Source organism: Macaca thibetana, chromosome 20 (genome assembly GCF_024542745.1).
Source record: "Macaca thibetana thibetana isolate TM-01 chromosome 20, ASM2454274v1, whole genome shotgun sequence".
NCBI lineage: Eukaryota > Metazoa > Chordata > Mammalia > Primates > Cercopithecidae > Macaca > Macaca thibetana.
Window position 1 is genome coordinate 55,718,538 of NC_065597.1, and position 27,710 is coordinate 55,746,247.

General features: G+C 46.2%; 1 protein-coding gene across 1 annotated transcript; it reads left to right on the plus strand.

The window, feature by feature from the left end:
* Nucleotides 1-1,283: 1,283 nt before the first annotated feature.
* Nucleotides 1,284-23,442, plus strand: CRYM (crystallin mu). The gene is made up of 9 exons (XM_050774045.1): nucleotides 1,284-1,293; nucleotides 3,379-3,654; nucleotides 4,155-4,308; nucleotides 6,145-6,207; nucleotides 11,832-11,933; nucleotides 13,972-14,155; nucleotides 19,912-20,033; nucleotides 20,723-20,807; nucleotides 23,122-23,442. The coding sequence occupies exons 2-9, from the start codon at nucleotides 3,485-3,487 to the stop codon at nucleotides 23,184-23,186; spliced, it is 945 nt and encodes a 314-aa protein (XP_050630002.1). The 5' UTR covers nucleotides 1,284-1,293; nucleotides 3,379-3,484; the 3' UTR covers nucleotides 23,187-23,442.
* The last annotated feature ends 4,268 nt before the right edge of the window (nucleotides 23,443-27,710 follow it).

A 27,710-nucleotide genomic window follows, 5' to 3' on the forward strand; every position in this document is an offset into this window, starting at 1 on the left:
AAGGTCTTTTCAGGACATGAAGGCATGCAAGTGTGCAACCTCTGTAAGTCAGCCAGAACCATCCTATGGTCGGTAGTCTTATCAGGAGAAAGGTACTGAAATCAGTCTCTTGTCCAATCAAGCTGTAGTTATGGCTGGTGGAACAAGGAATCAGTTTGTCAATATCTGTGATCTGGATGAGTTGTAATTGTCTTAATATTGCCTATCTTCAGCCAGGCACAGTGGCTCACACCTGTAATCCCAGCACTTTGGTAGGCCAAGGCAGGCGGATCATCTCTGGTCAGGAGTTCGAGACCAGCCTGGCCAACGTGGCAAAACCTCGTCTCTACTGAAAGTACAAAAATTAGCCGGGGGTGGTGGTATGCACCTGTAATCCCAGCTCCTTGGGAGGCTGAGGCAGGAGAATCGCTTGAACCCGGGAGGTGGAGGTTCCAGTGAGCCACTGCACTCCAGTCTGGGTGACAGAGAGGGACTCTGTCTCAAAAAAAAAAAATATATATATATATATATTTGTATATAGATACATATACGTGAGTGTGTGTGTATATATATATTTGTATATAGATACATATACGTGAGTGTGTGTGTGTATATATATATAGAGAGAGAGAGAGAGAATGAGAGAACCACTATCACCCAGACTGGAGTGCAGTGGCACGATCTCGGCTCACTGCAACTTCCACCTCCCTGGTTCAAGCAATTCTCCTGCCTCAGCCGCCCAAGTAGCTGGGATTACAGGCACAGGCTACCACGCCTGGCTAATTTTTGTATTTTTTGTAGAGATGGGGTTTCATCATGTGGGCCAGGCTGGTCTCAAACTCCTGGCCTCAAGTGATCTGCCTGCCTCGGCCTCCCAAAGTGCTGGGATTACAGGTGTGAGCCACTGCACCCAGCCATGTTCCCTATCTTCTTTGAGCAGGGCTGGGGAAAAGAAAAACAAAAATATTGCTTATCTTCAAGCCAGTGCTTGTTTGGCTGCTGGAGAAAACAAACTTTGTAGCAGTTAGCACATAGTCTTTTTCTTTAAAGTGTAAGGGTGCATGACTTAACCTTTGCCTGGCATGGCCTTAGATCCTGTTTATAATATGTTATCGTATTACCACAAAGAGTCTGTTCTGTCAGTCTTGTGATCTCTGTATTAACATTAAGGCTGCTCAATTGTGTCTAAACTCCAAAAGGGAGAGGATGTAATGAAGCATGTCTGACTTGCCATCCCATCATGGCTGGAAACTAAGTCTTTAAGGTTTTGCTGGGGTCCCCTTGGCCCAGAGGGGGTTCATTCAGTAGGTGGGGGTCATAGGATTTTGTTTTTAGTTTACATTCGAGAAACAAAGGGCCAAATAAAGTCTTACTGTGTCACACAAGCTGGAGTGCAGTGGCGTAATCTCGGCTCACTGCAGTCTCTGTCTCCCGGGTTCCAGCGATTCTCCTGCCTCAGCCTCCTGGGTAGCTGGGATTACAGGCACCCGCCACCACACCTGGCTAATTTTTGTATTTTTAGTAGAGACAGGATTTCACCATGTTGGCCAGACTGGTCTCGAACTCCTGACCTCAGGTAATCTGCCCACCTGGGCCTCCCAAAGTGCTAGAATTACAGGTGTGAGCTATCATGCCAGGGCTATATCTCTGTGCTTTCTAAACCCAATAAGTGTTATGTAATAATGATGCTAATAACACACATAATGGGCCAGAAACATTTCTATAAGCCCAGCGGCTCTGGGCATAAATTTCTAGGGATGGTGAACTGAAGAAACAAAATTGTGCATTGAAACCAGCTTTTCCCAACCACCAGTGTCTCTCTCTCTCTCTCTCTCTCTCTCTCTCTCTCTCTAATGTAAGTGTTCACTTATTATGTGGCTACTCTGTGCCAAGCACTGTTGCTAAACACATTATGTACAATTTCTCATTTCATTGGTACTGATTTTGACACTTACTCATCCACTGTCTTTTATCATGATGTGACCATTTCCTACAAAATGTTCTGTGTAGCTTCCAACCAAAATACCACAAAGCACAACTTAAGCAGTCCTGCCTCTTGACCTGTCTCCCAGGCTCTGCTCTCGCTCATCTGTTCCATCCTATGCGTTGGCAGACGATCCATCTTTCTAAATGCTTATTCTCTTGAAGCATGTGATTTCTTTCCTAGGAATCACCATTCTTAGCTACCTGACTCCAAGCATTGTTCTCAGTTTTATCTCCTGATCCTCCTAGACCTCAGCAACTTATTCCAGCCTAACACGTCTGGCAACTCACTGTTCCCAGAGCTTTTCAACTTGCCTTCCACCCCAGGGCTTTATTTGGCCTGTAATGCCCTCTTCCTCTCTTTCTGCCAAAGTAGCTTAATGATTAGGAATATAATTCTGAAGTCCAACCAAGGGGCAAAGCCAACTCCTCTGCTGACTTGGTGGATGATATTGAACTAAATTTCTTCCCTTCTCAGAGCCTCCAATGGACAGTAAAACTAATAACAACACCCCCCTACCTTAGAGGTTGTTGTATAATTAAATGAGATAAGATACATAAAGTGCATGGTGCAGTATCTGGTACATAGTAAAGATCAATAACCTGATGTTACCATTGTTGTCGTCACTATTATTATTTCAGACCTTCGTTTCGCCCTCACTCTTTCATGAAGCCCTTATCTAACCACTCCAGGTCAAAATAATCTCTCTTTTCTTTGAATTAACTTACTTTTCCTATTACTGATTTGATGGCTTGGATTTATTGCCTTAAGCTTTACATCATTTGTTTCGAATTTTATTTCCCCATCTCAGGTAAAAACTCCTTGAAGAAAAGATCCTGCAATTTGGCTTTTCGTGAGATGGAAACGATTACACCCTGCTCTGCAAACTTCCCCCTTTAAAGGTGAAGGTTTGTTAGGTTGGTTAGCCCGTGAGAAAATTGTGCATTCTTAGCAATCAAAGACCAGACATCTGGGGGTACAGGTGGGTGGAAGACTAGGATAAGAGACTCCAGATGGGGACAGAATTAAAAGGGGAAAAAAAAAATTTAAATAAGCCTCTGTCTCTTTTTATCTCCTAGCAGTAGGCAGTAATTTAAGAAATAAAGGAGCCCCATTACCGTTTTCCCTGTCCATTCTTTCCCAGGCACGGTGACCTAGACAGCAGCAAAAAGCGAGTTAATGGGCAGGGGTTAGGTAGGATGCAAAAGTCAAGGAATGTGGCTACAGCTGATTATAAGAACTGAGAAAGTGGACTGAAAAATATTGACTCCCAGCACGCCACCTCGATGCCCATCTTGGGGAATCCGTCGCTGGAAGGGACCCATCTCGCCCACCCTTAGGGGTCGAGGTGGGTGAAGGGGGAGGAGAGAGCTGGCGGGGCGGGGTGGGGTTGCTCCGCCCCCGGAGGCTGGGCTGTGACCAGCAGGCGGCTCCGCAGCGCAGCGGGCGCGCTCATATAGGGCACAGCCGAGGGTACGTGGATCGCGGTGCGGAGACTGAGGTTAGAAGGCAGGTGGCGAGATGAACCGCGTACCAGCGTTCCTGAGCGCGGCCGAGGTGGAGGAACACCTCCGCAGCTCCAGCCTCCTCATCCCGCCTCTAGAGACGGCCCTGGCCAACTTCTCCAGCGGTCCCGAAGGAGGGGTCATGCAGCCCGTGCGCACCGTGGTGCCGGTGACCAAGCACAGGGGGTGAGTGAGGAGGATCGGGGCCAGGGGCAGGAGAAACTGGAAAGGGGGAAGAGGAGGAGCAGGAAGAGGAGCGGTGGAAGAACGGAAGAGACGGCTTGACTAATTGTTGCCAACAGCTGCCACTTTTAATAGGCGCTACCCGGTGTGCTAAGTGGGAGCTTTACGGGTGTTACCTTGTTTATTTCAGTGCACTCTCCACCTGGGGAGATATTGATGCCACCGTTTTATTGATGGAAAACTGAGACTCAGAGAGGTTAAGTGACTTACCTAGGCTTACACAGCTACTAAGTGGCAGAGCTGGAATGGTTTTCTGATCCAGAGTCAGACTTCTGAACATATTATGCATAGTGTCTAAGGGAAGGGCAGAGGAGGGATGCGGGGGCTGGGAGAGGGCCAGTGGGGCCGTGACGAAGGAAAGAGAAAGGAGGGTATATGGGTACTTTCTAAGAGACCCCAGCATTGATGGAAACAGGCTGAAGCTGCTCCCTCTCTCCTTGTAGCTACCTGGGGGTCATGCCCGCCTACAGTGCTGCAGAGGATGCCCTGACCACCAAGTTGGTCACCTTCTACGAGGACCGCGGCATCACCTCGGTCGTCCCCTCCCACCAGGCTACTGTGCTACTCTTTGAGCCCAGCAATGGCACCCTGCTGGCGGTGAGCAACTTCCTGTCCCGGGGTGGAATGGGGCCCCTGGGCCCAGATTTAAGTTCAAAAGTGAGTTCTCCACAAGCAGGGGGAGTCTTGATTGTGACTACATGTGCCCCTCTGCAAGTGACTGGATACCAGCAACAGTGAAGGTTATCTGTGTTCATGTATCTATTTCTAGGACTGCCTGAAGATGCATAACACAGCACCAGCGCCCACTGCTGCCTCAAGCATGTGACAGTGTGGAAATAATAATCTTGTCATTCTTGCATATGTCCTTGTCCTATACTCAGTTACCCCAAATACACAGCTTGAACGAACCCATTAGCCAAGGGAAGATTTACTTACTGAATCCTTGTCGACATGGAAAAGAAGGGGTGTTCTGTAATCCCTGGAAGCCTTTTCAGAGGGGTATACGGTGTGACCTGCTTTAATATCTAATCATAGTATCAAAAGGTAGCAGTAGCTCTCGTTTATGGAGTACTTTTTAAAGTGTCAGGCACTGTTCTAAACATTTCACATTTGTTAATCCTCTTAATACTTAAAACCATTCTATGAGATGGGTAATATGATTACTTCCACTTTATAGATGAGGAAACTGAGTCAGAACAACCATGTTCAACTTACTGAGGTCTATGTAACCAACAATTAGCATGGCTGGACTTCAGAGCTGCTCAGTCGAAGTCAACGGTCCATAGGTCCAGACTCTCCTAAGACCACTGCCATTTTAACTGCCACATATTGGGCACTTATGTGCCAAGAAGGAGACACTGATCACATTCAATTCTGAGAAATTCCTCTATGGGTATTTTTATTAACTCTCCTTCCCTTCAAGTTCTGTTGAGGTCCTCGAGGCTCAGGTAAGTATAGTCACTTTGCTTGAGGTCACACAGCTGGTTAGTGAAAGACTCAAGAATCAATCCTAGGTCTGATAGTTAACTCTTGTGGTCTGTGCACTCCAAGCTGGAGCTTACAACCTCCTTCCTTTTCCCCTGAATTTCTGGATCGCCAAAGAATCTGGCTGTTCAACACTCCTTTGAGAATATCTAGCTCTTCCCAACTCATCCAATGGAGACGGCATTCATATACCTGCCAACAGCGGTTCCCCGGAGGGTAGAACCCGGGGCTTTGAAACTAGATGACAGCTGAAGCTGTTCAGTAACTTGGTGATTCACTTCCTCATCTGTAAAATGAGGTTGATGATGCCTTTTTTTTTGATGGTCAGCTGAGATGAATAACTTATAAACAGAGAAGGGTGCAGAGGGTGGCTGTTACTAGCAAGGCATAATTTTCAACCTTCGCTGTGTATCAGAATCACCTGGGCTGTCTGGGTCTGACTCTTAGAAGAAATACAGACTGGGTTAATCTAAGGGTGGTATCTGAGCATCTTCACGAAGCTTTCCACACGTGCATCAGGAACAGAGAACCACTAAGAGTTTCACGACCCTTATCCAAATGCCAAATGGCAATCTTCTCTCTCAAGTTCCTTCTTAATTTGGTGTTTTGAGAATCCTAAGGCAAGAAAAGAAAATGGGCAGTTCTTGAGGGCTCAGCATGTGCTAGATGTTTCCAGATAAGCCAGTGCATTTAATCCTCACAATAACCCTCTGAATGGCTGGCATTATCTTTGTTTTTACAGGTGAGGAAACCAGTGCTTAAAGATTAAAGTGTTTGTTCAAAGTTGCATATCTCTTAAGTGGAGGAATCGGATCCAGGGCTGACACGAAACCCATGCTGTTTGTAGGATGCTATAAAACTTCCTAGGCTAATATTTTAGAACTGTTTCTTCTAATTTAAGTAGTGGACAGGGGTGCCCCTTGCTCACTGTCTCTCCTTTCCTCCAAGGTCATGGATGGAAATGTCATAACTGCAAAGAGAACAGCTGCGGTTTCTGCCATTGCCACCAAGGTAAGATGAATGGCTGGCTGTACTATGAAGGTGAGCTCTTGGGTGGGGTCTGGTATCTCAATCTTGAGAGACTAAAGGAGAAGTGGGGAACTTATTTTGGTTTCCTGTTGGACATAGCTGGAACTCCAGATGTCAGATATATCAGGTGAGCACAGTAATTCATGAAATTATTAGCTACCATTTAATGTGCATGACCAGATTCCAAGTACCATACGTGCATAATTCTCAATCTTCCCATCAGTCTTGAAGAATAGAAATGAGAAATTCTCTCCACCTTCCAGGTCAAGGAATATGGCTCAGAGAGGTTCTGTGAATTGCCCAGGATCACACAGCTCACAAGTGCTAGAGTAAGAATTTAATACCTGACCTCTCTGGCTTCCAGGACTGGCTTCTTGTCCCTGTACCACATTGCCCCTGGTAAGACAGTATGATTGTCCCATAGACCAAAGCTAGTACTACACAAGAGGCAGAGTGAACTGAACAGAGCCAAGCCAGATCCGTGTATTCATTCGACAAGTATTGAGTGAGTTCCTATCCTGTGTCAGGCGCTGTTCTAAATGTTAGGGAAATGGCAGTGAGCAAAACAGAGGGGCACACATAGGGGAGGTAGACAACCAATAAAAAGGGATACACAGGCCGGGTTCAGTGGCTCATGCCTGTAATCCCAACACTTTGGGAGGCTGAGGCAGGAGTATCACTTGAGGTCAGGAGTTGGAGACCAGCCTGGTCAACATGGTGAAACCTCATCTCTCATGAAAACACAAAAATTATCTGGTCTTGGTGGTGGGTGCTTGTAATCCCAGCTACCCGGGAGGCTGAGGCAGGAGAATCGTTTGAACTCAGGAGATGGAGGTTGCAGCGAACCGAGATCGAGCCACTGCACTTTAGCCTGGGCAACAGAGTGAGTCTCTGTCTTAAAAAACAAAACAAAACAAACAACAAAAAAAAACCTTTTGAGTTTAATAATGTGTTAAATAGTAATAAATAATATGTAATTAAATAATTAGCACATATTAATAAATTATTAATAGTGTGCTTAGAATTTGCTAAAAAATAAAACCAACAACAACCCAAAAAGTCACATAACATGTTAGAAAGATGAAGATAAAGCAGAAGTGAGAGTATGGGAGAAGGTGTCACATTTTACATTATCCAAGAAGGACCTCGCTGAGAAGGTGACATTTGAGTCAAAGCTGAAAGCAGTGAGTTAGTGAACCATGTGGAAACGCGGAGGGGTGCTCCGGGCAGACGGAATGGTAAGCAATGGGGGTGATGATGCTCCCGAGCAATGTCAAGTCATCCTATAAGAAAAACAGCATTTTTAGAAGTTAGAGTTAAGAGGATCAGGCTTAGAAAACAGGGTGTTTGTGGGAACGATTGGAATCTGGAGTCTTTCACATTAAATGTGGAAGTACAAGGTCTTGGGACACTGGTTTTCCTAAGTTATTATAAAGGGAACATGGTAACCCAGGGAAAGGTGTAGCAGCAAAGACCAGGTGTTCGGGTTGTATCTCAAAGTTTTCTAGGTACCTGCTGGAGGGGTGGGGGGAAGAATGGGAGGATTAATCTGGTAATTGTATACGAAGGGAGTAGACCAACAGCACCCACCTCAATGAACTGGTTTTTAGTTATATCCAGACCTGACTCAAGTAATCAAGGACTCCTTGCTATGTTTGCTGGTTGGGAACAGAATGAATCTCGTATTACTGCCTGTCATTTATAAAGAGCTTTAGTCTTTTTCAGAATCATTTCAACCCCTTGTCTGGACTATGAGTTTCTGCGAGGAAGGCAGGGAAAGTATTAATGGCTTCATTTTATGCAGCGAAGAATAGAAACTTGGGTTTCCTGAAGTCATACAACCAGATGCCTGTGGGTTCTTTTGAGGCCACATGGTCTTGGCCCAGATGAGAAGTCTCCAACATAAGCAAGCTATGCAGCAGCATTAGCTAGGGAAGCTTTTAAAAACTCAAATTCCCATGCCTACTGAATCAAAACACAGAGAGTAAGGATCAACCAGGTCTGGAAACCACACTTTTGGTAGACCCAGCCTGCAATAACACTGCTTTGTTGCATTAATAAAAATCTGTGCTCCCAGAAGAATCAGGAAGCCTCAGGTTGACACTTCAAAGTTTAGACACTTCAAAGTTTAGGCTGAAACTTCACAGCTTTATTTCCAGGGGCTCAGATGAACACTTTCAATAAGGAACAAAGGGTCTATTTTACTTGTTGCCTTGAATCTTGTCCACCATTTCTCTTTTATTTAGGGCTTTTGTGGAGGAGAATAAGTATAGGGAGCTCTAGGGTCTGATGAACATAATACATTTTTTGTGCTTGGGTGTCACATAAGCTTCATTGAAGACTGATATGTTTTCTCAAGGTGACAGTATGTATCAGGGTTTAGCACTGACATGCATTTATTCAACAAATATTTGAGTGTCCACCAAGTGCAAGGTTCTATGCTCAGCATGGAGTAAGCAAAACCAGATACAATACCTGCCCTCATGTAGTACAGGGTCCAGTGGGGGAGACAAGATATAGTCCAAAGATCACACCAACAGGCTGGGTGCAGTGGCTCACGCCTGTAATCCCAGCATTCTGGGAGACTGAGACAGGCAGATTACCTGAGGTCAGGAGTTCAAAACCAGCCTGGCCAACATGGCAAAACCCCATCTTTACTAAATAGACAAAAAAAAAGAAAAAAAAAAATTAGCTGGGCATGGGGGCGGGTGCCTGTAATCCCAGCTACTGGGGAGGCTGAAGCAAGGGAGTCGCTTGAATCCTGGAGGCGGAGGTTGCAGTGAGCCGAGATCACACCACTGCACTCTAGCCTGGACGACAGAGTGAGACTCAGTCTCAAAACAAACAAACAAACAAAATTATGCCAATAAATATGAAACTACAATGCTGACAAGTGCTATGAGAGTGTAAAGCAGTTATGTCTTGATCTAGTCTGTGGCTGTGCCTCTGTAAGGGATATTTGAGCTAGGATTGAAGGATAATAGGAGTTACTTGTGAGGGGCAGAGGGGACAAAGAAGCCTGGCATCCTATGGCAAGGAATTAATTCATGCAAAGGCCCTGTGGTTGGAGGAAGTACATGAGCTTGGGAAGCTGCAAGGAAGCCAGTATGGCTGGAAGACAGGAAGTACAGGGGAACATGGCATGATGGTATGAGAGAGGACTATACAGATGGGAGGGCCAGACCATGCAAGGCCTTGGAAAATGCAAATGAAACAGACTTTCAGACTCTTTAAATGAGAAACCTAGCAGATTCATATACATGTACTTAACCTACATGCTTATGAGAAAAGATTGAAGTGCCACTAATGCTATTTAATAAATCTTATAAACATATCATTAAAAGTCGACTGGGTGCAGTGGCTTACACCTGTAATCCCAACACTTTGGGAGGCCGAGGCAGGTGGATCACTTGAGGTCAGGAGTTCGAGACCAGCCTGGCCAACATGGCGAAACCCCATCTCTACAAAAAAAAAAAAAAAAAAAAATTAGCCAGGCGTGGTAGTGCATGCCTGTAATCCCAGCTACTCAGGAGGCTGAGGCACGAGAATCACTTGAACCCAGGAAGCAGAGGTTGCAGTGAGCTGAGATCACACCACTGCAATCCAGCCTGGGCAACAAAGCGAGACTGTCTCAAAAAAAGAAAATTTTTAAAAAATATCAATTATCACACTATTACCAGGGCAACAAATTATCAAGTAAGACAACCAATCAGAATTACACATTTAGTTTAGGAAATTGAAGGTTATTTTTATGGGATACTGTAACAATTTCTGAAGCTCAGCTGTACTTGCAAGAATAGATTCATATTAACTGAGAACAGCAGAAAATGGTAACAATTAAGGGAAAAAAATCATCTAATTATCCTTATCAGACAGAAACATAAGATTTCTAGTCTTGTGGATATTATCATTTTGAAAGCTTTTCAAATCAGAGACGTTGAACTATATTTTATGGCACAGAATGGTATCTCTCCTTCGGTAGCTGCAGGAGATAAAATTAATTCCTAATATTTCAGAGATGACATTTTGCTAGTAATTAGTAGTTAAGAAGATTTTTCACTTTTTACATATTACACTCCAGAATTCCAGTGAGTAGCACTGTATGAAAGAACAGATCCCAGGGAACTCAAAGTTTACTAAATGAAATAGAGAAAAGGCAGAAGAGGGTTTTATTTAATATATACAATGTCGAGGGCCAAGTGATATCTTTCCTCTATGCCAGTGGTTCTCCACTGAGCATGAGTTTGTCACCTGCTCCAGACACATTTAGGAGAGTGCAGACATTTTTAGTTACCACAACTTGAAGGGGTGGAAAATGCTACTAACATCTAATGGATAGAAACCAGAGATACTGTTGCACATCCTATAATACCCAGGATGGCGCCCCTCCCCAACAAAGAATTGTCCGGTACATGTTAGTAGTACCAAGGTTGAGAAGCCCAGTGCTACCTCTTGTAGGTCATAGTAGGTGTGTACCAATTCTGTGCAAATAAGACTACCTCTGTCCTCATGGGGCTTAAAGGCCTGTAGAAGAAAATCTACAAACAAATAAGGCTATGGCCTCGTGCATTCTATCAAGGAGGCCACAAAGGCCTCATTGGAGAGGTGGCACTGGACATGAGCTGATCACAGAACCCTGCTCTTAAACACAGACACCCTCAGGAGGTGCCACAGATGCTAATTCTACATTCGTCTTTAGAGGAAGACAGAGGCTGTGAAAGCATCAACAGAGTGGGCTCGGCGAATATAGCTAGAACCCTGGGAAGGAAGGGCTCACAGCATCCAGGCAGCTCTTAGAAGCAGCTCAGAGCTCTGAGAAGTGGGTATGGCGGAGCATGCACCTGAGACACAATGGCATAGAAGAAAGGACATGGGCTTTGGGGTATGGAAGATGTGACTTTAGAGCCCCACTGTGCTCTTTAATAGCTGTAAAACCTGGCTGGGCACGGTGGCTCATGCCTGTAATCCCAGCACTTTGGGAGGCCGAGATGGGCAGATCACCTGAGGTCAGAAGTTTGAGACCAGCCTGGTCAACATGGTGAAGCCCCATCTCTATCAAAAATACAAAAATTAGCCGGTCATGGTGGTGCACACCTGTAATCCCAGCTCCTGGGAGGCTGAGGCAGGAGAATCACTGGAACCCAGGAGGCAGAGGTTGTAATGAGCCGAGATCATGCCACTGCACTCCAGCCTAGGTGACAGAGCGAGATTCCGTCTCAAAATAAACAAATAATAAATAAATAAATAAATAAATTTATAAAATAGTTGTAAGACCCAGAGCAAGTTCACCTTTCTGGACCTCAGTCTCTTCATCTGTAAGAAGAAGATAATAGGAGTCCCCAACTCATAGGGCCAATGTCTAGACTAAATGAGATCATGGGGGTAAAGCATTGGCATACATTAGCTGTTCAGTGAAGCCTTCTTCCTTCTCTTCCCACTCGACACAGGGGAAACTAAGACACAAAAGGGAATTCTCTTGATTGCCTGCAAGCTCTTGAGGGAGGCAGAAGAGAGGGCAGAAGTCACTTGATACTCAAACCGTCTTAGTTTTGTACCTATCTGCTAGGGTCTCCCTTGACCTTTGCCACTTCATTTCTCTCACACAGTTTCTAAAACCCCCCAGCAGTGAGGTGCTGTGCATCCTTGGAGCTGGGGTCCAGGCCTACAGCCACTATGAGATCTTCACAGAGCAGTTCTCCTTTAAGGAGGTAAGTCCCGGGGCGGGGGTGGGAGAGGAGAGGGAAGAGGGTGGTCCTTGAGCTGTCTGTACTCCTTCACTGCACCACAGGTTATTCTGAAATAATTAAGCTGTGAGCCCCACCTAGACCATTGTTGTATCTTCATGACTTCCCAGAAGGGGATGGATGATAAGAGTCGGGGAAAGATCTGGTTACCTGTTTCCAGTCCTCAGTTCACAGGGCATTTGTCTGAGGATACAGCAAGCTTACTCTGTTAAAGGATTGTTTTATATCTCTTGTATACATTCAGTTGTCCTTTTAGCCCCTGTCTATTATGTTTTTCTTAGGAGAATCCAGAGTTTTTAAGTATTCAAGGTTATGGATCAAGAAACTGGGTGGGAAGAGACCTGGAGACCAGTAAGCCACAGCCTGTCTCTTTTGCGGTCTCCATACTGGTCCACCTTCCCTTCTCTGCGGCTCATGCTTCCCCTGGGAATGTTTGATGCTATTTTATTTTATGTGTGTGTATGAAAGGGATGGAGCAGATTTAAAGTATGATTTAATGATGAAAATAAAACCACTGCCTTGGGAAATATAGACTTAAAATTAGATGAGTGCAAAAGTAATTGCAGTTTTTTTTTGTTGTTGTTTGTTTTTTTTTTTTTGAGATGGAATCTTGCTCCGTCGCCCAGGCTAGAGTGCAGTGGCGTCATCTCGGCTCACTGCAACCTCCACCTCCCGGGTTAAAGTGATTCTTGGGCCTCAGCCTCCCCAGTAGCTTGGATTATAGGTGCCCACCACCACACCTGGCTAATTTTTGTATTTTTTAGTAGAGACGGGGTTTCACCATGTTGGCCAGGCTGGTCTCAAACTCCTGACCTCAGGTGATCCACCTGCCTTGTCCTCCCAGAGTTCTGGGATTACAGGCATGAGCCACTGTGCCCGGTTGCCATTACTTTTAATACAAGGAAGAAAACAAAAGAAAAATGCCCTTTTATCTGTTTTCAAAGGCAGTTAATGTTCTCTGATCTTTCCTCTTCAGCTTTTTATAACATAGTGTTAATAATGTTAGATACGCACCATTTTATATCCTCTCTTACTGAATGTTCTAACATCACTTTTCAGGTTATCTAATTTTTGCATAAAATTTGCATAGTCTTCTATAAAGAAGGGTGAAGAAGTTAACCATGCACTTCTGGCTGGGCAAAATGTTCTGTTTTTCACCTTGCTTGGTGAACATGCTTAGACATAAAGTTTGTTTCTGTATGTATTATATTCCCTTATAAGAAATTCTGTAGGCCTTATTTTCAGTTGACAGGTGACAAGCCCTTGACCCAAACATTGGAACCTGTCAAGCAAGTCGGCAAGTCCCCAGCTCCTGGCGAGGCCACTGTCCCACCCCCTAACCCCAGCAGCTTTCAGGATTCCAGCTGTAGCTACCATTCTTGGCCTTTTCATTGGCTGTGCCATTTACCTTCAAACTCTTCTGATCTTGAATTTCCTAAGTATCCTTCACCAATCAAGTCATTCCATGAAAAACATTGTCAAAAATAATCCTTTGTATGAATCTCGCACCCATTACAACTCCTTTACGGGGTCTCAGACATAAAGTGTGAGTTCCACACAGACTTTGCCAGTTATCACTTCCATTTTACAGATGTGGAAACTAAGGCTGAATGACATGAAGCAATTTCAGGAAGTAGCAGAGATTGGTTCCAAGCCTACCTGGCTCCAGAACTTGCTCTGCTAATTATTATGCTATTAATATATAATAGCTATTTAGCTATTGAGGCTGTGCATCTTGGCCTAGAAGTGAAATACTTCTACCCTTTTTAAACGGGGAAAGTGGTAGAGAATGCTCATTTTCAAATACCTGGCCAGATGTCTAAGTTAATGCTGTACCCCTGATCAAATGTCCATTCTCCATGGGGAATGATTTAGGAGTGATTTAGATAACCATCAGCCCCTATCTCAGAGTGGTTCAACTTTCCCTTTGCATCCCTGGGCTTAGTGTAACATAAGCAGCAAAAAAATGGCACTAGTGTCGTTCTTGTTACTCCCAATGAAGGTGAGGATATGGAACCGCACCAAAGAAAATGCAGAGAAGTTTGCAGACACAGTGCAAGGAGAGGTACAGGTCTGTTCTTCGGTCCAGGAGGCTGTGGCAGGTGCAGATGTGATCATCACAGTCACCCTGGCAACAGAGCCCATTTTGTTTGGTGAATGGGTGAAGCCAGGGGCTCACATCAATGGTAAGTAGAGTGGCTCCATAAGGCATGATGGGTGGTGGCCAGGCTACTCTCTACACTGGACCAGTCGGCTACATCTGTAGAGCTAGTTTATTCATGCAGAATTCCCAAGCTATTTAAGGGCCTTGAAAATGTGTGAGATTGAAAAAAACAATATTTGGCCAGGTGCAGTGGCTCATGCCTGTAATCCCAGCACTTTGGGAGACCGAGGCAGCTGGATTGCTTGAGGCCAGGAGTTTGAGACCAGCCTGGTCAACATGGCAAAACCCCATCTCTACTAAAAATACAAAAGTTAGCGAGGCCTGGTGGCTTGCACCTCTAGTCCTAGCTACTCATGAGGCTGAGGCACAAGAATGACATGAGGCCGGGCGCGGTGGCTCAAGCCTGTAATCCCAGCACTTTGGGAGGCCGAGATGGGCGGATCACAAGGTCAGGAGATCGAGACTATCCTGGCTAACCCGGTGAAACCCCGTCTCTACTAAAAAATACAAAAAACTAGCCGGGCGAGGTGGCGGGCGCCTGTAGTCCCAGCTACTCCGGAGGCTGAGGCAGGAGAATGGCGTGAACCCGGGAGGCGGAGCTTGCAGTGAGCTGAGATCCGGCCACTGCACTCCAGCCTGGGCGACAGAGCGAGACTCCGTCTCAAAAAAAAAAAAAAAAAAAAAAAAAAAAAAAAAAAAAAAAAAAAAAGAATGACATGAACCCAGGAGGCAGAGGTTGCAGTGAGCCAAGATTGTGCCACTGTACTTTAACCTGGGCAACAGAGTGAGACTCCATCTTAAAAAACAAACAATATTTGCTCTAAAAAATGTAAAAGGGAAATTACAAATCTGAAACTAATGAATATTTAATGTTCTATAAAATGTAAATTTTTTTTTCTTTTTTTGAGACAGGGTCTCACTCTGTCACTCAGGCTGAAATGCAGTGGCGAGATCTCAGCTCACTGCAACCTCTGCCTCCTGGGTTCAAGCGATTATCCCACCTCATCCTCCCGAGTAGCTGGGACTACAGGCATGTGCCACCATGCCCAGCTAATTTTTTGTAAGTTTTGGTAGAGACGAGGTTTCACCATGTTGGCCAGGCTGGTCTCGAATCCTGACCTCAAGCAATCTACCCACTTCAGCCTCCCAAAGTGCTGGGATTGATTACACGTATGAGCCACTACGCCTGGCCATAACATGTAAAATTATGGTAAATGGTAATTCACAGCTCAATTCTGAAATGTGATGGAGTTTAAATCACAAAGGCTAAATGAGTCATTTGTTCTTAACACTAAGAATTATAAAACTTTAAATTTCTTTTGTTCTGTAATTTTTTATGTGACATGTATATGCTTTTTAATATGTGTGACAGGACAAGGGGCAGGAGAGGGGATTCTAGACATGAGGGTGCCTGGGGCCTCTGTAGACCTTCAGATGGCTCTGGGTATTATAGCAAGGGCTGGTCTATATCTAATACTATTGCAGGTGCTGTCCCAAATTCTTTGTATAATTCTTTGCATATTAAATGACATTATTCTATTTATATTAAATGATATTATTCTATGTATAATGTCATTAAATACTTATAACCAACTTATAAGGCAGGAACTACTATAATAAACTCCATCTTACAGGGGGATAAACCAAGGCATGGAGAAATTATATAACTTTTCCAAAGTCACACTTTTTTTTTTTTTTTTTGAGATGGAGTCTCACTCTGTCACCCAGGCTGGAGTGCACTGGCATGATCTTGGCTCACCACAACCTCTGCCTCCCATGTAAAGTGACTCCTCCTGTCTCAGCCTCCCAAGTAGTTGAGATTACAGACACGCGCCACCACGCCCAGCTACTTTTTTTGTGTTTTTAGTAGAGATGGGGTTTCACCATGTTGTCCAGGCTGGTCTTGAACTCCTGATCTCAAATGATCTGCCCTCCTCAGCCTCCCAAAGTGCTGGGATTACAGGTGTGAGCCACTGCGCCCAGCCCAAAATCAGAGGTTCTTGATGGCAGAGCTGGGATTTGAACTGAGGCACTCTATCCTCAGAGTCCAAGCTTTAAATAATACTCATTATTGCCTTCCAACAGGAAGACTGAATTCTGGTGAGCAGAGCAGGCAAATTCTAGAGGATTTAAAGATGGTCTCGGTGCCCTGTGTTTTAGTGACAAGCACATGGTGTGAACTCAGACGCTAAGAGCTTTGCACACGTGGGCAGATGAGCAGGCAAGAGCCAAGTAAAATGATGACGTATTCAATCATACATTCTGACTGAATCTCTGCCGTGTGCCAGGCACTCTTCTAGATGCTGGGGATGCCACAATAACCAGACAGTCAAGGTCGCTGGTTTCCTGGTGGTTAATTTCAGTGAGGAGAGATAGACAACAAATGAACACATAGAGGAATTAGATAGTTCTGGCTGAAGACGAGGCCAGGAAGAACAAGGCCCTGGGTGATAGAGGCTGGTAGTGGAAGTGGAAGGTAGAAGCAGAGAGAGGTGTTTTCAGTTGGGTTATCTGACAAGCTCTCTAAGCTGTGGGTTTTGAGCTGTGAGCTGAATGAAGAGGAAGAACCAGCCATGCCAACAGCTGATCAGATCAGCTGAAGCCGTCCCCAAGAGAGAAGAGCAGATACAAAGGCCTTGAGTGTGGAAGCGAACATGGCACGTTTGAGGAAGGGATCAGAGTAATTTGAAAGTCTCAGATTTCCACCAGCATGGGACTCGTGGTCAGATTGGGTCCAGGGAATGGGTAAGAGGTGAGTCAGGGCTGAGTTTATAGACAATAAGACCATTTCTGGAAGGACTTGGGAAATCAAAGGGAAACCAGTTCATGGTGAAATGGGTTTCCAAAGCTGCATCTTCAGGAAGACAGACTTGATTTTTTTTTCCCCCAGCTTAAAACAACACATTATTATCATCTCACAGTTCCTGTGGTTCAGGAGACCGGGCGTAGGTAGCTGGATCCTCTGCGCAAAGTCTCACGAAAAAAGAAATTGGGTGACACCCAGGCTGCAATCTCATCTCATGCTCAGGGGTCCTCTTGCAGGCTCCCATGGTGTGGCAGGATTCAGTTGCTTACGTTGGAGGATGGGGGAGCCCCTTTCCTTGGGGCCATTCTCAGCTCCCAGAGAAGACCCAAATTCCCTGTCATATGGACTCTCCATCCTCACATCCATCCACAGAGAATCTCCCTTATGTGGGATCCCTCTCTCACTTGGAATCATTCTCCAGGAAGGGCTGACTTGATTTTGAGTCAAGGCATCTCTTCTGCTTTCCTGGCCCAGGGACAAGATTGGTTTATGTGTTCACAGAGGCAACACATACATTTAAGAAAAATGTGTCACAAGCGCAGACAACAGGGAAACACCAACAGATTCTACTTAGTTTACAGCTCGGCGGAGTGACAGGCCCAGTTCCAACCTCCCCCACGCCTCCTTCCTCCTGCCCCGACACCCTGTCAGCCTGTCTTCGACCCTCACTCATTTAGCCTCATCATAGCCAAGCCAGAGCCTTGTCTGAGTCAGGCCTCTCTCTCTTCACTGCCTGGCCTACCTCCCTCCGCCTGAGTGACCTCACACAACCCTTTGAGAACTTGCCCCGCTCATAAGCAGTGGTTGTGCGGGGGAAAGGGTCCAGTGAGAAGGAGTGGCCTGAGAAAGGGGGATTTTGTTCCCACCAGCTTATGATTTATTTACAAGCTTCCTTAGCTAGTGCTTTTGTTCTATAGAACTCTCTGCACAAACAACCTTCAAGATGGACATTTTTACACAACTGTCTTTGGAAATTAGAATGAAGGAGAACAGAACGGGAGGGAACAAAGGGAGAAAACTGGGCGGCAGTGGAAGAAGGCATATAAATGCTGTCTTATATTTGTATAAGGCTTTATAGCAGTTTTCAAAGACTAGCCGGCCAGGGGCCGGATCCAGTCAGCAGATGTGTTTGGTTTGGACCATAGAGTGATCTAAAACTCAAGGAGTGACATATGCAAATAGATTTCCTGTTTCTCTTTTACGAAAACAACTGGGGCGTATCTGGTAACAGTGGATCTACATTCACACATGGTAATGATTAGCTGGAGCTGAACAATGGCTGTCCCCTTCGGAAGGGCCCGCTGGCTTCTCCGCCCCTCAGTCTCCACCACATCTAATCCGGTCCCTCTGACCTGCTTTGCTCATTTTCATTACCTCCCTGGCCTTGCAGGCATTTGGTGGCAGCCTCTGCATTCTCCTGTGTCCCAGTGCCCTAGGGGGCGCCACACCTTGGTTTCATCATTCTGGTCCTGGACTCCATCCACAGAGGATGCGGAGAGTTCAGGCCAGGATGAAGTCAGTTTTCTTTCTGCCGAGACTTCTCCATGACCCTGACACTGGGCCTTTTTTTTTTTTTTTTTTTTTGTCATGAGTTAAGAGAGAATCCGGGGTGAGGAGAGGGAAAGGGGCACAGTGGTACATGCCTGTGGTCCCAACAGTTTGGGAGGCTGAGGGCGGGAGGATCACTTGCGCTCAGGAGTCTGAGGCTGTGGTGAGTTTTTGTTTGTTTTTTGAGATGGAGTCTCACTCTGTCGCCTGGTTTGGAGCGCAGTGACACAATCTTGGCTTGCTGCAATCTCCGACTCCCAGGTTCAAGAGATTCTCCTGCCTCAGCCTCCCAGCTAGCTGGGATTACAGGCGTGTGCTACCATGCCCCGCTAATTTTTGTATTTTAGTAGAGACAGGGTTTCACCATATTGGCCAGGCTGGTCTTGAACTCCTGACCTCAAGTGATCCACCCACCTCAGCCTTCCAAAGTGTGTTAGGATTACAGGCGTGAGCCACTGCGCCCAGCCTGTGGTGAGATCTGATTGCACCACTACACTCCAGCCTGGACAACAGAGTGAGACCCTCTCTCCAAAAAGAAAAAAAAATAGATATTAAAAGAACTGGTTGGGGGTGAGGAATGGGAATGATGGAGATCAAGAGGAAAGTAGGGTGTGAATAAGCTCCAAGTGATGTCTCTGGTTCGGGATTTTTGTGAGGAAGTTGTTGCTCCCGTTAAGCAGAAGAGGTGTGAAGGCCCGGGGGCTCTCTCAGACCTAGATTCACCCATCAGATCCTTTACCTTGGCAAACACCTTCACTTCTTTGAGCCTCCATTTGTGCATCTGTTAAGTGAGAACCAGACTTTGAAATGTACTTGTGAGAACTATAAATAGTATGTGCAAAACATCCCACAGATAGTAGACACCCTGTAAATGAATGCTGTGTCGTCTCAAAATCTTTTGGCAATGACGTGGGATATGGAATAGAAAGGCAAAATGGTAGGTAGTATTTTTTTTTTTCTTTGAGATGCAGCCTCACGCTGTTGCCCAGGCTGGAGTGCAGTGGCATGATCTTGGCTCACTGTAACCTCTGCCTCCCAGGTTCAAGCGATTCTCGTGCCTCAGCGTCCAGAGTAGCTAAGACTACAGGCGTGAGCCACCACACCTGGGTAATTTTTTGTATTTTTAGTAGAGACGGAGTTTTGCCATGTTTGCCAGGCTAGTCTCAAACTCCTGGACTCAAGTGATCCGCCTGCCTCAGCCTCCCAAAGTGCTGGGATTACAGGTGTGAGCCATCACACCTGGCCTATTTCTTAATAAGGTATTTGGTCTTACTGATTGGCAGAGGCATGACCTGGGGGATGAGGGGGTATTTTGAATCTGAGTGTGCTCACGGGTCCTTTGTTCACCTGTCTCCTATGCTTTGGCTTTCTTAGTAGCCTTTGGCACTAATCCTGGGCTTAGGGTCTGTTTTGCTGTCTCTTAGCTGTCGGAGCCAGCCGACCTGACTGGAGAGAACTGGATGATGAGCTCATGAAGGAAGCTGTGCTGTACGTGGATTCCCAGGAGGCTGCCCTGAAGGAGTCTGGAGATGTCCTGTTGTCAGGGGTGAGGCTCTTCTGACCCGGGTCAGGGCTGCCACCTGGCTGGCCTCACCTGAATCCCAGGGTTTCATTAACTTCCCTTCCAGTTAGGGCTGCTCAAGACCTCAGCCACCCTATCTCCTTGTAGGGGAGGGAGCTCCTAAACAGTTTGCAACCCTCTTTAATTCCATTGCAGAAAAATGTGGGCATTATGGGTGGTGACATGTGTGTTCCTGGAAGGAGAAGCTCAATGGATTTTATTTTTTTGCTGGGCTGTCCTATAAAGCAGTGGGATTGGAAGCTTCTTGCAGCCTGGAAACCTTCCCAATGTGGCCAACACGATAAGATTGTGTTGCCCACCTTCTGGCCTCATTTTACTGTTATAATCAGCTTCAAAACAAGAAGGGAGCTGCTGGCATGCATGTTCAGATAAAAGCATGTCTATTTCCTCACTGACACAATGATCTTGGCACGACAGCTCCCTGGACACCAACTTGAATCTCTGTGTTTATGGTATCACAAAAGCAAATGCCACCCCAAAAGGATTTCGGGGACCAGCCTCTTCCCTAATATCATTCAGTGTACAAAGAATAATTTTTTTTTTGAGCCAAATTTCTCTCTTATCCAGCTCAGGAATTCCCTGGGCTGGCTTTAAAAGTCAACCCTGAGCAGACTTTAGCTTCATGCCTGGGTCAGCGTATGTTTGTTTCCTAGGCCGAGATCTTTGCTGAGCTGGGAGAAGTGATTAAGGGAGTGAAGCCAGCCCACTGTGAGAAGACCACAGTGTTCAAGTCTTTGGGTAAGATCCACTGCTCCCTGGGCACAAATCCAACTAGAGCACAAGGCAGGTTCACCCATTGGTGGGAAGAGGAATGACCACCAGACTCTACAGCTGAATCATTGTGCTCCATCATTCAGGTCAATTATTTACATGGCTTAGCCTAGTGATGAAGCCCATGAACTCTGGAACTCAGCAGTCCTGGGTCGGAGTCCCTTCCCTGCCACTCAAAGGCATGTGTCCTTAGGCAAGTGATCTGACCTCTCTAGGCCACAGTTTCCTCACCACCTGTCACCAGTGAGGATTAGGTGGGATGTGCATATAAAATGAATCAGTTAGGTGCAGATCTTAATGAAACTCAGAAGGTACCCTTCAGAGATGGAGGGGGCAGGGGACAAAGATGTTAAAGGACAGGATCCTTAAGGGAAATGGCAGAGACCCAACCTGAAAGAGAGTCAGATGGAAAGTATAGCCTGAGCCCTGTTCATTCCCTCCTTCCCTACTCTCCCACTTGCTGCTTCGAGGCGGGCTTCCACGGGGAGCCCCCTACCACCTGAGTTGTATGGGGTACCTTATAGAAGCCCAACAAAGGGTGGGGTCCCAGTGGCCAGTCTGTCCCTTGCCCCAGGTCCTCTTCCACCCTATGAGACTGAAGGAAACAGAAGTACATGGGAACAGGCTGAGCTCTGTGGCTTACGCCTGTAATCCCAGCACTTTGGGAGGCCGAGGTGGGCAGATCACTTGAGCTAAGGAGTTTGAGACCAGCCCGGCCAGCATGATGAAACTCTGTCTCTACTAAAAATACAAAAATTAGCCAGGCGTGGTGGTGTACATCTGCAATCCCAGCTACTTGGGAGGTTGAGGCAGGAGAATCACTTGAACCCGGGAGGTGGAGCTTGCAGTGAGCCAAGATCACGCCACTGCACTCCAGCTTGGGCGACACAGCGAGACTCTGTCTCAAAAAAAAAAAAAAGAGTGTCCTCTGTCCCCCTCTCATGACCTTCCATACTTCATGATCAAGCAGCAAAAGAGTTAATGCCTGGCAGAGCATCAAGAGTGCTCTGGCCACCCAGAGCCCATGCCATTGGTTAAGTATGCATGCCTTGCAGGTTGGCAAATGTCTTTAAAATCTCTCATGCACTGGAAGACAAAGGCAATAAAACTTTATCTGGAGCCTGGTTCAAAGACATCACATGGATCCAGTTTTGTCTGAAAGCTTCAGAGGTCATGGCAGATCAGAGGTCAGCCAGCCCCCACTTCAGGAGCCAAAATGCTGCAGAAACTTGTTCTGTTCTTTCTGGCAATTTTTGCTTTCTTACTTTTGGGGATTAGTTTATTGGCACATCATTTCACCTAACGGATGCATATCAAGCACCTAATTATGTATCTGCGCTGGGTGCAGAGGTTGAGGTGTCTACCAAAACTACAAGACAAAGGGGAGCTGCCAAAGGATGCAGCGTTCGAACTGGACCAAGGGTCAGCAAACTGCAGCCTGTGGGCCAGACCCGCCCGGCTTCCTGCTTTTGTGTGGCCTATGAGCTTGAAATCATTTTTAGATTTTCAAATGATCGGGGGGAGAAAATATTTCATGATGTATGAAAATGATACAGAATTCAAGCTTCAGTTCCATACATAATTTCACTGATACACAGTCAGGCTCTTTTGTCTACCTGTTGGCTGTACTTTCTACTCTAAAGGCAGAGTTGAATAATCGTAGTAGAGACCCTGTGGCCCACAAAGCCTAAAAGATTTACTGTCTGACCCTTTTAGAAAGTTTGCTCAGGCTGGGCCCAGTGGCTCATGCCTGTAAGCTCAGCACTTTGGGAGGCCGAGGCGGGTGGATCTCCTGACTCCTGAGGTCAGGAGTTCAAAACTAGCCCGGCCAACATGGTGAAAGCCCAACTCTAGTAAATATACAAAAATATATATCTATTTAGCCAGACCTGGTGGCATGTGCCTATAATCCCAGCTACTCAGAAGGCTGAGGCAGGAGAATCGCTCGAACCTGGGAGGTGGAGGTTGTAGGGAGCCAAGATCACGCCACTGCACTCCAGCCTGGGCGACAGCGAGACTCTGTCTCAAAAAAATAAGTTTGCTCAGCCCTGAGCTAGATTTAGAAGGACACACAATTTTTTGGTGGGTGTTTCTTAGTGTCATATTCTCTGCCCCTTTGTAGACCATCTAAGCCTGAACTCACCTCTGAGTATCAGTCCCTGTTATTCCAATGGGCACTGGCAACATGGACACGTATCAGGAAACTGCCAGCCATGGGGCCTGGGTTGTTTCAGGAAAAGTTGTTCTGACCAAAGGTGAACCAAATTTCTGTCTATTCTAGGAATGGCAGTGGAAGACACAGTTGCAGCCAAACTGATCTATGATTCCTGGTCATCTGGTAAATAGAACAAAGGAACTTGGTGTTGAGATGGATGCTCGAGGAATGTTGCTGCTGGTTCTCATAATTTCTAGAGTAAATGAGGAAGTCCAGTCCCCAGTGAACTCTCCTTTTGTGCTTATTGCGTTTTACCTTAAGTGCTGAGATCCTCATTTATGTTTGTAGTTGGAAAGCAAAACTAGCCATTTCTTCTGCTATACCAAGTTATAATAGCATTCATTTCCCTTTATATTTCCCTGAAATAAAGCACTACCCAATTCTGCAGTGTTTGCTTTGGTAACTTCTATTCCTATCACAAGGAAACTGAGAGGGATCAGATGCTTCTATTCACTCCCTGGGGGAGCTCCACTGGCTATAATGAAATTTCTTTTATATTTATTATTGTTTTGAGACAGAGTCTCTCTCTGTCGCCCAGGCTGGAGTGCAGTGGCTTGATGTTGACTCACTGCAACCTCCACCTCCCAGGTTCAAACGATTCTCCTGCCTCAGCCTCAGCCTCCCAAGTAGCTGGGACTACAGGCATGCACCACCACACCCAGCTAATTTTTGTATTTTTAGTAGAGATGGGGTTTCACCATGTTGGCCAGGCTGGTCTCCATCTCTTGACCTCATGATCCGCCTGCCTTGGCCTCCCAAAGTGCTGGGATTACAGGTGTGAGCCACTGTGCCCGGCCTCTTTTCTTCTTTTTTTTTTTTTTTTTTTTTTTTTTTGCAAATACAACTCATACTCTAAGATCTACTGTTTTAAAGTATACAATTCAGTGTTTTTGTTTTTGTTTTCTTTAGATGGAGTTTCACTCTTGTTGCCCAGGCTGGAGTGCAATGGCACAATCTCAGCTCACTGCCACCTCTACTTCCCGGGTTCAAGTGATTCTTCTGCCTCAGCCTCCCAAGTAGCTGAGATTACAGGTGCACGCCACCATGCCTGGCTAATTTTTGTATTTTTAGTAAAGATGGGGTTTCACCATGTTGTCCAGGCTGGTCTCGAACTCCTGACCTTAGGTGATCTGCCCACCTCGGCCTCCCAAAGTGTTGGGATTACAGGCGTGAGCCACCGTTCCCGGCCTTTTTTTTTTTTTGAGACAGGATCTTACTCTGTCACCAGGCTGGAGTGCTGTGATGTGATCACGGCTCACTAAAGCCTTGACCTTCTGGACTCAAGTGACCCTTCTATATAGCTGAAATGACAGGCGCATACCACCATGCTCGACTTTTTTTTGAGAAGGAGTCTCATTCTGTCGTCTGGGCTGGAGTGCAATGGCACAATCTGAGCTCACTGCAACCTCCGCCTCCTGAGTTCTGGCGATTCTCCTGCCTCAGCCTCCTGAGTAGCTGGGATTACAGGTGTCCACCACTACGTGTGGCTAATGTTTTGTATTTTTAGTAGAGATGGGGTTTCACCATGTTAGTCAGGCTGGTCTCAAACTCCTGACCTCGTACTTTGCCTGCCTCAGCCTCCCCAAGTGCTGGGATTACAGGCATGAGCCACGCACCTGGCCTCAGCCAACTTCTTTATTTTTTTGAGAGATGAGATCTCACTATGTGGCCTAGGCTGGTCTCAAACCCCTGGGCTCAAGCAGTCCTCCTGCCTTGGCCTCCCAAAGTGCTGGGATTACAGGCATGAGCCCCCCACCTAGCCTAGTCATTTCTTATAAGTGAAATTCTACAATATGTAGTCTTTTGTGTCTGACTTCTTAACATTTAAAGGAAAAATGGAATTTCTGTATAGATCAGGGCTCCTTTGGTCATAAGTGGTAGAGACTACAACTCAAATTACCTTAAGCTGAATGAATGGAGAATGAGATTTATTGGCTCTTGTAATTAGGAACACACAGGTAACTGGTTTCAGCTACAGCTGTATTCAGGGGCTCCAACTGTCACCAGGACCTGGTCTTCTTCCTCATTGGCTCCATTATCAAGTTCTCCCTGGTAGTGGCAGGACATTGGTCAGCAGCTCCTGAATTATATCCTGTCCTCTTGAGCAACTGAGCATAAATATTCTCTTCCCTTACAGTTAGATGTTCCAGAACTGAGAGTTACTGGACCATCTAGGTCACATGTCTATTCCTGAGCCTAACATTGTGGCTGAAAGGCATGGACTAGATGGGGCGAGATGGCTCATGCCTGTAATCCCAGCACTTTGGGAGGCTGAGGCAGGAGGATCGCTTGAGCCCAGGAGTTCGAGACCAGCCTGGGCAACATAGCAAGACCTCATCTCTTAAAGCGATGGAATACTCTGGCCAGGCTCAAGCCTTGTACCTATCCTCAAACCATCACATTGACTGGGGGGATTGGATGCTCTGGTTATCCAGGCCTGGATCACATGCTCACCCTTGAGTCAGAAGTGCAGTCTGCACATCTGCCCACATGAGCTGACGGAGGGAAGGTGTCTCTTACCAAAAAGAGGACTGGATAGTTGAAAGGCAAAATCTACAGATATCCACTACAGTATCTGTGTTGAAAGGGCCATTAAGGATCATCTTGTCAATCTTCAACTTATGGACGGGGAAACTGAGGTGCAGAGATGCTTTCTCCAGGCCCCCTGAATCACTAGAACTGTGTTGTCCTTGTCCTGCCAAAGGCCCTGTCCAAACCCGACTCTGACCCTAGCCTCACCCCACCCCTTTGCTTATTGCTACTCCAAGGCTGGTTTTCAGATAAGTCAGCAGCAAAGCATGCTTGGCTCTGTTTTTCTGCCCATACTCCTCCTGGGAAGGACTCATGCTCCAGGTGGCTTAGCCAAAGGTTGATCATATTTGCCAGACTGTCTGGACAGGGGTCTTTGTGCTGAAACAAAATGGCCACATGATCTGATTCTGCATATCTCAAGTGATGATGGAGTCTTTCTGGGAAACCCTAATGGTCACCACCCTAAAGCATGTATAGAGAAGAGCGTGGAATGATGAGAATATTCATATTTTTTTCTTTCATTCTTTTCACAAGAGCCCCTGTCATAACCCTGTGCTAGGATGCTAAGATACAACAGAAAAGTAGTCCTCAGCCCCAGAGAACACAACCCCAAAGAGAAGACAGATGTTAAAAAAAAATTACAGGCCGGGCGCAGTGGCTCACGCCTGTAATCCCAGCACTTTGGGAGGCCGAGGCGGGCGGATCACAAGGTCAGGAGATCGAGACCACGGTGAAACCCCGTCTCTACTAAAAATTACAAAAAATTAGCCGGGCGCGGTTGTGGGCGCCTGTAGTCCCAGCTACTCGGGAGGCTGAGGCAGGAGAATGGCGTGAACCCGGGAGGCGGAGCTTGCAGTGAGCCGAGATCGCGCCACTGCACTCCAGCCTGGGCTGGGCGACAGAGCGAGACTCCATCTCAAAAAAAAAAAAAAAAAAAAAAAAAAAAAAAAAAAAAAAAAAAAAATTACAATAATTTGGTGTTACAGGAACATGGTTCAGGGGCCCTGCAGAAAATGCAGATGTTCCTTGACTTATGATACAGTCGTGTCCCAATAAATTCATCAGAAGTTGGAAATATGTGGCCGAGCACGGTGGCTCATGCCTGTAATCCCAGCACTTTGGGAGGCTGAGGCGGGCGGATCACCTGAGGTCGGGAGTCCTAGAACAGCCTGGGCAACATGGTGAAACCCCATCTATACTAAAAGTACAAAACTTAGCTGGGTGTGGTGGTGTGCGCCTGTAGTCCCAGCTACTCAGGAGGCTTAGGCAGGAGAATTGCTTGAATCCAGGAGGCAGAGGCTGCAGTGAGCCGAGATTGTGCCAGTGCACTCCAGCCTGGGTGACAGAGCGAGACCCTGTCTCAAAGAAGAGTTGGAAATGTGTCAAAAATGCATTTAAAACACCTACCAAACATGACAGCTTAGGCTTACCTACCTTAAATGTGCTCAGAACACTTATATTAGCCTACATTTGGGCAAAATCATCCGGTAACACAGTACACTGTTCACTAGCAATTGATTATCCTGGTGATCACGTGGCTGACTGGGCGCTGTGGCTCGCTGCCTCTGCCCAGCATCCAGAGAGAATATCTTACCAGTTTCTACTGAATGCATATCACTTTCACACCATCGTAAAGTCAAAAAATCTTAAGTTGAACCACTGTAAGTCGGGAACTGTCTGTAGATGCCACACTCAAAAGGCGTGATTGAAGAGAATAGAGACTGTTTAGGAAGAAGCACCCCAGGGTTAGCAATAGTAGGAAATCACTACCACTGCTAAGCTTGAAAGAGCGGTTAGTGAAACCCAGAAACCACTAGAGCTCTACCAGAGGGCTGCCAGATGGGAGAGGTGAGCTTACATGAAGGCAGCTGCTGCCCTGAAAAGAAGAAACTGGTGGAATAAATGCCTCAATCTTTCTTCCACCTTCTGGTCTCTTGTTAGTACCTCCCATTGGCCAAACCCAACCAGGATCCCAAGGGCAAAGGAGTCCTTTGATGCAGTCCAGAGCCCAACCACCTGGGACACAAAGTGGGTGGAAAAGTAGAGAGAAGTTCTGGAGAGGCAAACAAAGACAGCTTGCACAGCTAGGAAGTTACTCAACCCAGACTAGGGGCAGAGAGAGA

Excerpts from the sequence above, each read along its gene's own strand:
- CRYM (XM_050774045.1), top strand. The coding sequence starts at position 3,485 with ATGAACCGCGTACCAGCGTTCCTGAGCGCGGCCGAGGTGGAGGAACAC. Across the intron at positions 14,156-19,911 it reads GCCAGGGGCTCACATCAATG|CTGTCGGAGCCAGCCGACCT; the intron begins GTAAGTAGAGTG and ends GCTGTCTCTTAG. Across the intron at positions 20,808-23,121 it reads CACAGTGTTCAAGTCTTTGG|GAATGGCAGTGGAAGACACA; the intron begins GTAAGATCCACT and ends TGTCTATTCTAG.